General features: G+C 45.0%; 1 protein-coding gene across 3 annotated transcripts in view; it reads right to left on the bottom strand.

The window, feature by feature from the left end:
* Positions 1-917: 917 nt before the first annotated feature.
* Positions 918-14,770, bottom strand: part of greb1l (GREB1 like retinoic acid receptor coactivator) — a 40,030-nt gene continuing 26,177 nt past the window's right edge. For 2 of the 3 annotated variants that reach the window (XM_062404788.1, XM_062404789.1), the window contains exons 11-34: positions 14,410-14,547; positions 13,723-13,908; positions 13,165-13,464; positions 12,937-13,065; positions 12,570-12,704; positions 11,989-12,192; positions 11,692-11,872; positions 11,052-11,241; positions 10,043-10,179; positions 9,489-9,831; positions 8,859-8,974; positions 8,542-8,774; positions 7,894-8,453; positions 7,644-7,749; positions 7,399-7,545; positions 7,145-7,284; positions 6,812-6,973; positions 6,485-6,689; positions 5,491-5,653; positions 4,959-5,186; positions 4,727-4,868; positions 4,434-4,634; positions 3,736-3,874; positions 918-3,593 (exon numbers count right to left, since the gene is read on the bottom strand). In XM_062404788.1, the coding sequence (XP_062260772.1) occupies positions 3,430-3,593; positions 3,736-3,874; positions 4,434-4,634; positions 4,727-4,868; positions 4,959-5,186; positions 5,491-5,653; positions 6,485-6,689; positions 6,812-6,973; positions 7,145-7,284; positions 7,399-7,545; positions 7,644-7,749; positions 7,894-8,453; positions 8,542-8,774; positions 8,859-8,974; positions 9,489-9,831; positions 10,043-10,179; positions 11,052-11,241; positions 11,692-11,872; positions 11,989-12,192; positions 12,570-12,704; positions 12,937-13,065; positions 13,165-13,464; positions 13,723-13,908; positions 14,410-14,547 (4,649 nt within the window). In that variant the 3' untranslated portion in view covers positions 918-3,429. The remainder of the gene's footprint in view (positions 3,594-3,735; positions 3,875-4,433; positions 4,635-4,726; positions 4,869-4,958; positions 5,187-5,490; positions 5,654-6,484; positions 6,690-6,811; positions 6,974-7,144; positions 7,285-7,398; positions 7,546-7,643; positions 7,750-7,893; positions 8,454-8,541; positions 8,775-8,858; positions 8,975-9,488; positions 9,832-10,042; positions 10,180-11,051; positions 11,242-11,691; positions 11,873-11,988; positions 12,193-12,569; positions 12,705-12,936; positions 13,066-13,164; positions 13,465-13,722; positions 13,909-14,409; positions 14,548-14,770) is intronic. The other variant, XM_062404790.1, reaches the window with a different exon arrangement.

The following is a 14,770-nucleotide window of genomic DNA, read 5'->3' as shown; positions in this document are numbered from 1 at the left end:
CAGGGCAGCGCATGCATCTCAACAACACCGCCCAAGTTCTGTGTTAATGCACTTGCAGCACTTCTTTACTGAGCGGACACATGGGAAGCACGCAAAAATAATTTCAACTAGAAGGGCACTCAGAGAACGCACATGACGGCCAAGGCTGACAGGCCACTAAATCACCATGTAGTGCAAAGACATCTAGCACTCTTCACTTTCCTCTATGAGAAAAAGGAAGTGCAATTTTTGGAATTTATCACGTAGGAATTCAGGATCCACACCAAAATCCAATGGCTTCTTCCTTAGGTCATATCCCACACCACCACAAACTTTCAGGTAAATCGGTTGAGCATTGTTTGTGTCTTCCTGCTAACCAACAAACAAACATAGGCCCAATACACTACATTAGAATTCACCTGATCTGGTTTTGGATCTGCACTGAACTGCACACATACAGAGATGTCAGTCCCTCAAACATGTCAGATTTTTTTCCATCATCCGTTAAGTAAAGAACTTAAGAGTTAAGCCTGTGATGTAACACATGAATATAACCAAATAAATAACTGAATAACCGTGCTGTTGTTTTCAAGGTGACCTAGGTTGTAGTTCAGTGTTAAAATGTCAAAGAGAAAGCTTGTATTACAAAGAGGATTCCCTGGAAATGGATAGAAGTCGGCAACGGGGAGATGTCTTAAAAGAAGAAAAAAGGTGCATTGTGGGAATTGTAGGATGTACTACTTCTGGAGCTTGAGTTATACAAAGTAAAATTGAGGCTTGAAAATCCCACCTCAACACATTTTTTCAGGGAGTGTTGGGGCCTCAGGCAAAAGGAACTTAGTGGGGGTGCGCCTGCATTAACACACAGAATGGGATAAATACAAAATTGGAAGTTTGAATGTGTATTTTTACAATAAGAAATTTAAAGAAAGCACAAATAAATTTAGAAGTCATTTTTATTACATTCATAAATTTCCAACAACAATCGCATGGCTCTAACGTCATATGTTCACAACCCACAACAACGATGGTAAACATGAGGTAGATCACCCTGACACCAAAGCTACTGATGGGCTGTACACGGTCGTCAAACGTATTTCAGTGAAGATTGTGAGAGCAAGTTGCATATTAAGTGTTAAATTATCAAAAAGAAGAGAAAAGTTACATTCTATGGACCATCGCAGTTTGACAAAAGGTTTTGATCAGCAGTCTCATATTTCGAGAAGCAATTTCAAGGGATTAGGGAACTTAATTTAATTGTTTTGCTCATATGAGATATATTCTTTTTTTTCTGCTGGCACCTTGTTTAGTGCAAGTTCACATTTCCTCCCCCTCCCCCCTCTGACATTCAGTAAATCTACGCATCATTCTTTGGGTCTTGTGCAAAGCCTTCACGTTTTCTTGAGGAGGACACACCCCCACAGTTCAAGCGAGCTCGGCATGCAATTCAAAAATTACACTTCAATATGATTATCAGTCCAAAATGCTTGTCAAATAAATAAGAATCCCTCGTGGACTTGACTTTCATTTCTCAAATAAAAAACGATCCAACAACAAGAACAGGGAGGGATAGAGACATATGGTTAAGGACACATCTAGGTAGATTATTCTCGCCTTTACAACACAACATAAAAAGCAGAAAGACATTTTTTGACAAGACTATACTGGCAAAAGTTACACGAGACTTTAAAAAAAAAAAAAACATCAGTAACCCTCAGCGGTTAAAGGGGGTGCCACAATATATTAATAATGTAAACAAAGCTTTAAACAGTACAGTAGTCTGAAATCCAAGTCTTTCGTTCACTCTGACATCTCCTCTCCTCACAGTTCAATGGTTTCTTCATTCTCATTGATCCGGAAAACCCGAAAAAATGCGTAAAACTGAGCAGCGACGGTGTGAGACATCGCTTAAGGCATATTCTTTGGACAACCCTGTGCAGAAAAATACTCTTTTCTTTTTAAACATTCGACTTTCAAGTATGTATGTAGAATTGACCTGGTCGGGTGCTTTTGACAGTGTGTACCCTTTTCTTTGATTATACCTCCGCCATGGACGTTATGTTTGATTGTAAACAAGATTACAGAAACTGAACGGATTCACCGTGATGAGGGGTCCGAGAAGAACCCACTATATTTTATTGCGCATTCGAATCAGGCGATAGGATTTTTCTTTCACTTTCTTTCACAACCTTTTCCCAGGTAACGAATCAAGGATCTGGCCCATTCAGGGGAATGATATCTATGAGTGTGTGATATTTGGTGCAGCTTGATTGTGTTTAAGGGGGACTGTCGGGCCTTGGGGGAGGTATGCCATTACCCTTTGTCTCGGCCTGGGAGGGGGGGGGGACAGTAGCAGGTTTCTGGCAGTGAAGAGCCTTTTTTTATATTGCATTTGCTGACTTTATCTGAGTATGCTTAAAATACCTAATATTAAAGCCAGTAAATGCCTTTTAATGCAAAAGATACGACATTTGGAATAAAGCTAAATGCTGCACCATCTGATTGACTCTGTTGTGGAGAACAGACCTGCTTTGTGATTAATCCCTAAGGTAACATTACTGCCATGCCTCCTTGAAAGGACACAACTTGTGTTATTCTGTTGTGCGTTTATTCTATTGGATGAAATCATTTGGAAAATACCGTCACACTCACTCTGCCATAGCTCCTGGTCAGAGGGTTATTGGTGCCATGGACATATTTTAGAAGCAAACAAGATTAAGAGTTTGCACTTGGCTTAAATAGATTTTCTGTTTGCATTCCACAAGTGGGACAGTAAAATCTGATACTCGAGATGATACAAATCCAAAGCATGGCCAACCTGTGTTTGGGCTGATTTTTCAATATGAGATGATCTTCGTGGAGTTTTAGAGCTAGAGCAGGTGAGAAGGGACAAGGACAAGGTGCAGTGGAGGATTTCTTTGGTGCCATCATACATACGTTAATGCCAAAAATACACTGTGAACAAGGAGAAAAAGCTTCAACCCCTTTTTTAGCAACCACCCTTGGATCTCCCGTAAAAACCCTGAGATAAACACTTTATGTTCTGTACGGGACGCACTGTAGTCACAGTCCATGTACACATACAATCTTCAAATAGTCACATTATCCATCGAACAGCGTCCATTTTTGCCAAATACAACAACGAAAAACATATCAAGTTCAGTTTCAGCTGTGGGTTTTTTTCCCCGCCCTCAGCAAAGTCAGTGAACCACAAGCTCAAGTAGAGACAAGTTCAGCTACAAGCAGGAGTTCAAAACATGAACCGGCCCCTCTCCAGAGCCAGGCCTAGTGCACTGTGGTAGCACAGATGAAGAGAAGCCACATCAGGCCGCCAATGCGTCCACAACCTCAGTTCTCGGGCTCCAGCAAATCCTCCAATCGGACTGCTGGTTGGGAATCAAATCTACCCTTGTCTCTGATTGTGCTTCTGACCCGAGCATCTTCACAGGCTCAAACATGGCGGCCGGTCAGGAAGTAGAGCGGCCGGTCCTCGCTGCAGTTGGCGGTCTGAAACTCGTCGCGCAGTCGGAACTGCCACTCGTCCTCCAGCTCGAGCCGGACGATGGTCTGACGCAGGGAGTTCCGGTCCTGACAGATCACACAGAGGGTGGCACCTGTGGATGAAAACCAGGGTCAGAAATGTCTGATAGTAGAACGTGCAGATCAAACTAGAATGCTAGCTGCTTGTTAAACCCACCAGGGGCCAACTCAACACCAACAGACCGGAGAGGCACTGGGGTGAAACTATGGGCTCACCTTTGAGGAAGCGGAATTTCCTGAGAAGTCCCGAGACGACGAAGGAGTCACAGAGGTAAAGCAGAAGGCCACTGAACACCAGGCCCTGATGGTTCAGGTTGGTGGAGTGTGGGCGAGAGTTGAAGTAGCACACGGAAATCTGCGACAAAAGATAAGACAAAAGCAACTGATAAATAAAAAAAACATGAAATGTATCCATTTATAAGGTCAGAATAAATGAAATAATCTTCATGAAACCCTAACAATGCCTGTGTGGAGCTTTTCAAGTGAATCTTAAAGAGCTAATTTAAAGGTTGCCTGGTGTGCAACTGGGCCTTGTGATTTATTCCCAATACAGGAGAAACAAAAGAAATGTGCATAGGTGTGCAGAGTGTGAACACGTCATCTGTACCAATGTAGGGTACCAATGTGCATCGTCTGCATTTCTTGTTTGCACATGTGCTTGGATGCAGGTCACAATGTCCGTTAGCAGAACAGATGGTGAAATTATGCAATTCTGGGTGTTAAGAGAACTCTTCAGGCCTGTGAGATCATCGAAACAGACTCAGCAGCTTTAGTGTTAAACCCAGAAACAGTTTGTTCAAATCAAATTCAGCATGTGTTCTGGCTGTTAAGACCTCCTGCAGGTTTAAGTTGAAGGGCTGATGCTAACAGTCTTTTCTCTTCCTTTCAAACCGCGACCTCCTGTGAGCTCTTACCTCCGGGCTGATGTTGAGGTAGCTGTCGATGGACAGAACTGGGTTGTTTCTGTTTTGAACAGCCTTTGGAAACAGTCTGTGGCTGCAGCTCTGCAGGAACCTTTCCAGCAGAAACTGGGCCGGGGCATTTAGGAGGGTCTGCTCGCTGTCCGGGGCACAAACGTACTGGGACGGGCTGATTGGGGTGGGGTTTTCTATATCCTGGAGAGAGGGAGAAAGTAGTTCAGTGATCGGATTGTTGTTTCATTTTGTTAAAAGATCCAATAAAACCTGAGAAATGATGCATGACGTACCATGAGTTTAGGTTTGACCAGGAAGTCTTTGTTCCCGCCAGTTGGAATGTGTTTCTTCATCAGGCTGAAGTAGTTGAAGCGACACAGCAGCAGCCCACTGCTGTTCACCCTCAGGTTAAAGTCCACCTCCTCACAGCCGCAGCTGCATGAAAAACAGCAACACCAAAAACATCAAGACACCGCACACATCGGTGGAGGAGCAGCCAGGTGAGACTCTCTGTTGCCAACTTACCGATTAAGGTCATACTGGACATTCTGAGTCAGGTCCACGTTGAGCATGACAAAGTCGTGGAGATGACACCGACTGAAGGGGTGGCTGGGAGGCCGGCGGGCCAGGCTGCTGCTCCACTTGCGAGTGCCGCACATGGCGTACAGGGAGATCTTCGGCGTGCCCTCCATGTGCTGCAGCACCGTCTTCAGCGACACGTTGATGAGGGTGGAACTTGCATCTGATGACTCACTAGGGTAGAGAGAGGGTACACAAACTTCAGGATGTATTGTAGGATAAAACCGTTTAATTAGAAATACTGCACTATGGTTGGGGGCCTCTGTCAGTTAATTGGTCTATCGCATGTCCCCATGACTTTGTCCCTTAACCTTCGTCCACCAAAATCAAATCAGTACGTCATCGAGTCCATTAAACGTTTGGGCCAAATTTGAAGAAATTCCCTCATTGTTGGGTAATCACAACAATGGGGCGGACGGAAACGGAGGCATACAAATCTGGGTTTTATCCATATATTAAAATTCCAAACAATCCGTACCTGCAGTCCGCTGACTGGTGGACGTTCCACAGCACGCAGGAGTCATCCATCATGACGATGAACGGCCACACATCTTGCCTCTTGACCCCTTGCTCCTCTAGTCGGTTTCTCTCCAGCTCCAGGTTGTGGTATGACAGCTCTTTGATCATGAAGCGAGCAGCACCTGAACACAGACGGGATCTCATGCATCAGCATCTTGACAGAACATTCTCGAAAGGAGGCAAATAAACTGCAAAAACTAATATAAAAGCCGAATTCTGACATTTCAACATGTGTGTAAACATTTATACGAGTTTATAAGTGAACTCTACATGCGGACACGTTGACACTGAGGGTCAACACAAAGAACAAGGGTCCATGAAACCCACTGAATGATCACAGAGCAGTTTATCTTAATGGCCCTCTTGACACCTGATTGGCTGATTCCCAAATCAGACTATTGCTCTGCCACATGTGTTCATGTTTGATGCCTCTCTCCAGTTGGTTAGAAGACAAATGGACCTTTCACCTACTAACTGTATAACGCGGCTGACAGTAATAAATGAATCACCATGAATGACTGTAATAAACTACCTCATTATCAGCGGGGAGATAAGTTGCATGGTTATGTAGACTTTAAGGAACAGAGAGGAGTTTTTGACCACTAGTAGCACTATTGCGCAATGTCTTTATAATGCGAGAACAAGAAAATGCAGGACGGGAAGATTGACAATATTCATGAGTTTTGATGAGAAGCATTAAATCTGTTTAGAAAACAAATTTGTTCCCAAACCAAAATTGTAAATTAAACATTTTACTTTATTCAAGTTGACGTTTAAAAAGCAGTAAAACACTGGAAATTTCATTTATTGTGGTTGTGTGAGGTGCAAAATTAAGTTAAATCTCAATTCACTACTTGTACTATAGGGTCTGTCTGATAATCCTGATGGTTTACACTTGTTGTTTGTCCTAAACCTTACTGCACATAGTAAGGATTTCTCAGTAAGTTTCTCACCAACTCCAGCGTTGTTGAACATGGCCGGCAGGACGAGCAGGATGTGGTTGGGCCAGTACTTCCTGTAGTGCGGCATCTCACACTGCTTCACCACCAGGATGTGCACATGAGCGGCGCCCTCCATGGCGTGAAAGATGTTGAGCAGGCCGTGCTCTTGGTTTCCAGTGGTCGGCGTGAAGATCGGACTTTTCAACAGATCAGGATTCTACGCAGGGAAAAAAATGTGAGAGGAACTCAAACTTGAGCATGAAGGGAAAACACAGGCCCCCCCTCTCTCTTTGGATGATGGTATCTACAGTGGGCTCATACACTGGGAGGTGAACTCACCTTGCTGGAGACCAGAGGCAGGCACATGCTCTCCAGGTGGCTGCCCTGCTGACTGAAGACAAAATGCTGCTCCTTGGCTTTGGGAATGACGAACTGGAGCTGGACCTCCTCCCCCAGCATGGACGAGCAGAAGGTGAAGGCATGAAAGGTGCACTCCGACAGCTACAACACACACACAAACACACACACACATATGCATTATTAACACAGAGCGATTACCATCAGAGCCCAAAAGAGTAAAAAGCTTCCGAGTGTCAAAGCTTTTTGACAGGTCTGGATGTATTGTATAAGCAGTTGAGTGCCTCAGATGTGTGGTCTAAGCACTGCACTCACCTGCATGGCGGGGCCCGCTTCACAGTAGTGGTGACACTGTTCGCAGTGGTGAAAGGCATTGTGGGCGGCGAACCTGCTCAGACGTATGGACTTGGTTTCTCGCTTGGCTGGTGCTTGGCTCTCGCCTTCCTGATTAAAATCTGCAGACGCACATATAAATAACCCAACATGCATTGTCAGTATTTATATCCGCAATGGTAGATTGTAAAGTGGATTTGAGTGCTGCTGTTGAGTGTTTGCATATTTCTGTTGACCTTGTAAGACCTTTGGCATCTTAGGAGAGAAAACGGGGCTGGCCTCCTTGAACTTAGGGTCCCGGGGGTAAGGGTCAAAGGGCAGCTTTCGAACGTCCTCGATGTCGGGCCACTGGGTGTTTCCTGGATTCATGACCTCTGAGGTTTCTGAACATGAGAAGAATGTTAACAGGTGACAATTACAACTAAATTAGAACTATTGAAAAGAGAGATTTTTCATTATCTGACATCAAAATGATCCTTACCCTCCTCTTCGTCCTCTTCCTCATCATACACGTCAACCTCCAACAGTCTGATGAGCATCCGAAACAGGATACGGAGAAACTGCAGGTAGGCTCCGGTTTTACCCACCTGGCAAAGGACAAAAGAATAAGTATGAATTGCTTATATACACACAACTAGAGTTGTCTGTTAATTGTCTGGTAATTTGATTAATTCAGTCACATGATTCAGTGATTGATTGAGTCACATGATTCAGTGGAAGTAGAACTTTACCTGAGGGGGTCCACTGAGTAACAAACGTCGTGGATGCGGCACAGTCGGAGCTTCATAATCGGCGTGATGCTGCCTGGTGATGGTCCACTGGCGGTAGTACATGCTCTGCTCTGCCCCCTGCAGGTGTTGGGTGATAAGGGGCCTCAGTGGGCTGCTCCACGCCACATCTGCGTGAGGCAGCAGGGAGTAGGAGCTCAGCTGACTCCCCGACTCGCCAGCCAGCAGGTTGTACGCCGCCCGGGACATGATGACGGTCCGTGGGGACACTCGAGTGGGCTTGGGTTCTCGGCTGTACTGGGTGGATTGGCTAGGCCTCTGGTTGGAGGAGGATGAGGGGGAGGGGGAGGAAGAAGAGGAGCTGGAGCAAAGGGAAGGAGGGGCCTTGGAGGCTTTGGTGGGGTTGGTAGAGAACTGGCTTCCCAGGGAATCGCACTCCTGCTTGAACCCTTGTGTCATGGTGCCGATGTCTGTGATAGCAGTACCTTCAGGGAGGCAGGTGGAGGGTTTCTGGAACGAGTCCGCAACATCAGATGAACTGACTCCGTTCTCTGCCAAAGAACCTGAGAGAAGCCAAGGAAAGAATAAGACGTGAGACACTGTGAAAAGTGAAACGCTAATGATCATTATCTCGTGAGGTTAGAGACTCACCTGAAGTTCTGGTTGCCGCGCTGCCGTTGCTCTGAGGTCTTTCCAGCTCATCTCCGTCGTTCAGGCTGGTGGCGGTCTTTTCTCCGTCGGACTCCCGGGGGGGTTTGACCTTCTTGGGCTCCTTGACCACGCCCATGGACACATGAGTGCAGGCCAGACCCACCTCCTGCTCCAGGGCCGTACGGGTCAGGTAGCTGGAGTCTATCAGGCGAAGGTCACTGTATTTCAGAGACCTGGGAGAGCATGGAGAAGAGGATTGTAAATCTTGTGTCCATGTTTGATGAGCTGGTTTTTTTTTTTGTGAAGTATGACTCTACCTGGGGAACGTCTCTCCAAGGGGGTCTTTGCCTGTGAGGATGACGATGCATGGCAGCCCTTCCAGATCCTCGTAGGTGTGAGGAACCCAGTCCTCATTCTCACAGCCTCGCCACGCCTGCAGCAAAACACAAAGATGCATAGTGTTTAGTTTAGATTCAACTTTATTATAATTGCACATAGAACAAGTAAAACAAAATGCAGTTTAAATACATGGCATGGGTGGGGATTGAACCCATGTTCATTGATTTACAAGGACATTGCCTTATCACTTACCACCATGTTAGTTTAGTAGCCAGTCATTTAAAGCTAATGCCAAAATAAGTGAGATAACTCATGTTACTAAAATCCTCACTTTGATGTATTGGTGAAGCAAAGAATAAAGTCTAAACATATATCTGCAGGGTTTCAATGGATTGTGGTGGTCAAAAATAAGGTTGGATAGTGAATAAATCAAAAATATATTTATTCAAAGTAAAACGTCAATTCCCTGATAATTACTTAATCCTGAAATCTAGAGATTTTCACATGGGTCTGATTCCTATATACCATCTTGCTTGAAAGAGCCATAATCGCTTTGTGGGATATTTTATAGAAAACGCAGTTCAAACCAACTTCAGCATCATTCTCACCCTGAGACGACTCGTGAAGTTTCGGTGCAGGTTGAGTTCGGAGGCCGGACTCCCCAGCAGCACGGCGAAGCACAGCTGGAGCCCCAGCTTATCCCTCACGTCCTCCAGTCGTTCCCGGGCCAGCATCGCCAGCTGCAGCGAGGGGACGCGGACCAGCAGCATGTGGCCCCGCCCCTGGGAGCCCTCCCTGCTCGGGGCGTTGATCAGGTCCTCCACCATGGCCAGAGTCTCCGGGGTGATGTGGTCTCTCAGGGACGGGGAGGAGGTCAGGGCCATCATGGCCTCGGTGTACTGCTGAATCAGCAGGTAGCTGCGGATCACCATGCTGTGTAGGTGCGGATGTCTGGGACAACAAATGGGATTGTTTGTTTTATTTTAGAGCTTTTCAGGTGTTTATGTTGTTTCTCATAATAAACAATATAAGTAAGATATGTTTATGATTCTGAAAATGAGGCATTTGACAAAAAGAAGCTGTGCTAAAGATTTTTGGAGCTGTGTGAAAGATTAACTGCTGAATGACGACAGCTTCTCTGCACTGTTGACCTCACACTGACCTTTCCAGCAGAGTGTGGACCATCTTCTCAAATGCATCATCACAGCGCAGAATGGGACTGGCCACGCCCCACTGCAGGGAGCTGCTGTAGTCCCTCAGGCCGAAGTAGACCAGCTCGTGGGCGGACTGCTCTCCCTGCTGGAGGAAAAGTGAACATGGCTGAGTGTTCGTGGTCGAATGCATCCACGAAGGATGTGGCCTAAAGTGCTCAGAGTTTAAACTTCTTAATTTAAATGTTATCAATGCAAGTTGTCATCAAAGGCACTGGTTACAAACCTAATCTGCTTGTGACCAGTTAACATGTCAATGGTAATGTTCATGTGTTAGGAGCAGTTCAGAAGTAAAATCACTTTTTTTTTTTTTAGAACTGAACGGATACAATTTTCAAATTATTCACAACAAAAAATTAAAAAGTACAAGAAACAAAACATGCTGTGCAGATTTATTTTCTGCTTTCTCGCTTTGTTACCATTTGATTACTATTAATTGTGTAAATGGTGGGATTAATGAATTCATTCTTATGTAATAACATGTTTTGTTGCTGTGAAACCAGAATGTACATGTTAATAATGTTTAAAATATGTTGGAAATATATGTTTTGAATGTCAACACTATTAATATGCTTGATAATATTGTTATTATAACTCTTATTCGTTATCTTCTTATTATTATTATAGTACTAAATATAATGTTCAAATAATTGAATCACTTATATGGTTTTAAAGACTCTAAGTCTCAATGTGGTTGTAACGTGACAGATGTATTATCAGCATAACATCACTCATTTATTATCTGCTGTTGAAGTGAAGATCTAGCTCTTCCTCCTGTTGATGTAAATACATTTTTATCCACCAGGTGGAGTAGCTACACCACTTCAGTTACGAATGAGTCGCTGAACCAACAAAACTTTTTACACTTGTTTGGTTTTTAAAGTAATATTTCTAATTCCACTGAAAACCTTTAACTTCATAATTCCGTAGGTGTCTTCTATGTAAAGTGAAAACGCTCACCAGACTTCTGCTGGACGGCCAGTGGACCTCGTTGTGGATGCTGATGCGGGACTGACGCGTCTGCTGCGTGTGTGGGAAGCAGCTGACCTGCAGGACCAACAGGTTCATGGCATCGAGGACTTCCTGGCAGTTCACCACCCGGTCAGCCAGACCCTGCAGCTCGCCGTGGCACACGGACCCAGACAGAGCGCTGCAGAGAAAGAGAGAAAGAGAGAGGGGGGGGTGAATTGTTGGATATTTTAGGCTCCTGCACAAATTCTACCATTTTAATAAAATGCTTAGTTTTTTGGTTCATTCTTGAGGAAAATTATTTTGAAAACAGGAAGTGATCTATTTTATGCTTTTGGCAGAAAATAATATCAGTTTGCTCGTAATAAGCAGAAGATCTTGGCAGGAGCAGCAACAGCTTCCATCTCTGGACGGAGAAACAAAAGCTCATGGGTCTCAAATGAGGCGGCCTACATTTCTCCAGAATTCAAGGTTAAAGATTTCCTGTGTTTGTTTTCACTTGCTCGCAGCTGTTCTCCTCGCTCCACTATGAACGGAACAAGGTTCATGTTCGCAGCCACAACAGCTCATATTTTCACACAGCCGCAGATTATCAACGGAGCAAACCAAGGTCGGTCTGGGGTCGGCGTACCTTGTGAGGTCGACGTGCGAGTTGTCGTGAATGAGGACAAACAGCGTGTAGGGGTTCTGTTTGACTTTCCTCATGAAGGCCTCCATCTTGGCGTGAACGTCATTGTCCAGACGCACCACATACTTGTCAGACTTCTGAAAGGCTGAGGATGTGTCCTCGACTCCCAGGTCCACGAGCACCCCTTAGGAAAAAAACACACATTGAACCACGGATGACGACACAACTCATCTTTTTAACATAAAAGCGCACTCACAACCTCATTAGACCACACTGGAATTGAAAGTTCTTAACACCGACCTGATTGTCGGATACGCTGTGCCGTCTGGTGCACCAGAATGTGAGAGGGAGGCACCAAAACCAGGAAGTCCACTTTACAGAAGCGACCCAGGTCGAGGTTCTGGGTCCCCGAGTCCGCGATGGAGCAGACTTGAGAGAGGAGGCTGCGAGCCACACTCAGCTGGGTCGGGTAGATCTGGAACACCTTACCCAGGAGATCTGCTCCTGGGAAACACAAAGGAAAACGTTAACAGAATCAAAACAGTTGTCCATCGAATGAGACAGAGTTACATGTCAAAACAAGAGGGATACAGATATTTAAAATGGGGAGAATATTTATATATATTTTATATAAATGATGAAAAGCAGTTTGTACCAGACTTTTTAGTTTAGTCCAAATCAAAATAACCGGCGTTAGAGGTGCTTTGGAGCAAGGTGTTTACTTAGTGTTTGGTCTTTACCTCCTAATTTAGTTTCCTCTATTGCACAGAGGACATATTTGCGGAATAAACCATAACTTAGGCCCGAGAGATGTCACCGATGTCCAATATGAACAGATTGTTTTGGAGTCCCTGGCTGCTGGGCTGATTAGTTGAGTTTACCTCTGTCTGAGGGCGGTGACATGCTGGCAGCCTCCTGCGAGTGGATGTGGTCAGTCACATCCCCCTGGAAGGGCTGGATGACCTGTCCCTTCCGTCGACGCTGGTACCGCACCAGCTGCTTGTCCAGATTGTCCCCTGAAAACAACCGGGCACCATGGTTACACAAAGACACGCAGGCAGGGATGCAAGTCGCGGCAGCAACCAGATATTCCCTTCTTTCTTATTCATTGGACATTCACACACACTGGTTTTAGTTTATTCTGTTTAACCTCTTTTATTAAAATATAGTGACAACAGACTGTTACACAAGGTTTCACTGCATAAAGAATAAAAACGCACAACGAGGTTTATTACGTGCAGAACTCACCTAATGATGTGGTTTTGAAGTGAGAAGCCAGGACGCTGACTTTCCCTGTGATGAGCTCGTAGCTGATTTCCTTCAGGAACTCGTTAGTTGTCAGCATTCCTTCAGCTAAGGCCCGGGCTTGGTACTTTCCTGCGTTCAACACATAGTGTTAGATTTAGTTATTGAAAATGAAAAAAAAACATTGAAGAGCTTAGTCTTAGATGATAAGGAAGTAGCAGCGGAACTCACCCAAAACGAGCACACAGAACTCGCTGGAGCTCCTTTTCGAGGCACATATGATGAGCACGTAGGTGGGCAGGCACTGCTGGGGGTGGGGGCCCTCGCTGAGGGTGCGCAGTGACTCGGAGATGCCCTCTCCCAAAGAGTTGTGGGTGACCACGACTTGGACGCTTCCCCCGGAGACGCTGGCCTCCAGCCGAGCCAACCAGGGCAACTGGGACAGGGAGATGGCGGGACCCCCCGGACAGCACAGCATGGCCTTCAGGACGATCTGCTCCAGCTCCTCCCGCAGGGGAATCTGATTGGAGCCTGAGCGGAAAAATTGGAATATTAAATCTCACACCGCTGACACGCCTCAGCTGACCTCAGTCGAGACGTAGAAAAAGGTCATAAATGGTCGAAGTTAGATATTTGTTTTTACAAATATCTAACTTCGGTCGACTGCGGGTCGACTGCGGTCGTCGACCCCCCCCCCCCCCCCCCTGCTCAGCGCACATGCAACACGAGGAGTAAAAACACAAAGAGGAGGGATATGTAGAGATTTGAGCTTTGGTGTTTGCTGCTTACTTAGTCGTGCAAGGTACTGTAAAGTGAGCAGGATCATGGTCTCCACACTGAGCAGCTGATTCCTGTTCAGGCCCAAAGTCTCCAGGGTTTTCTCTGTCAGCTGGTTGCTCTTGTAGCAGCTGACCAGCAGGGGGCTCACCACCATATCCCCAACATTCCCATAGAAGTAAGGTAAAGTGCCATGTCCTGAAAAAGAGAGGAAGCCTTCATTAGACAAAACTGAAACACACATGGGTAATAAATGAATGATATAAAGCAATTATAATAACATGTTTACTGTAAAGAAATGTAGTTATAATATAAAGTCGATTTTTAGAAAAACTTTTAAAAATTTGACTTTAAATTTGTCAAAATCTGAGAAACATCACAATTTAAATTTCAAAGTAAAGTGTTACACCCGATTATGGTCTGAAAACAGATAAACATTTGAATCCTGCATGAGTTTGATATGTAGCTACAAACGAAATAATGGGATAACGTGCAGGGAGGAGCCTAGAGTTAAAAAAAACTACTCATAACTACATGAAGCTGACCTCTAGAAATATCCAATTATCATCAGTAGGATAACTGAATTCTTATTTTACTTTGTCCCACCCAGGGCTGGACCTGAATTGGATTCTGTTTCCCTGACCCTGATTGACTGAGGTTGCGATGCTGCGGGACTGATCCCTGGATAAAGAATCGTACCGATGAGGATGACAGGACGAACACCCGAAGAGTTGAGCAGGTTGTCTGGCACGATGACCGTCTCTCCCACCGTGACAGGTTGGGGCTGAATGACTGAAACTACCGGCGGCTGAGCCGAAGACACTCCTAACACAGCACCTGCATGGAAATGAAGGAACAACATGTTAATATCAGGAGAAGAACAGCTAATCTGTTAAATGATACTTGTTCTCATATAAACCCTGCATCAATAGTTGTGTCTGTTCTGCTAACGTGCTAATATGTTGTAATCTAATTTATTTGGAATAGTTCTGGTTTATATATAACCGCAATTACAAGAAATCTTCTTCAATCTTTTCAATTTTGAAAATAACATTTCTGC

Source organism: Platichthys flesus, chromosome 14 (genome assembly GCF_949316205.1).
Source record: "Platichthys flesus chromosome 14, fPlaFle2.1, whole genome shotgun sequence".
Lineage (NCBI taxonomy): Eukaryota > Metazoa > Chordata > Actinopteri > Pleuronectiformes > Pleuronectidae > Platichthys > Platichthys flesus.
The sequence above is the reverse complement of the archived record's forward strand: the minus strand, read 5'-3'. Positions and strand labels throughout refer to the sequence as shown.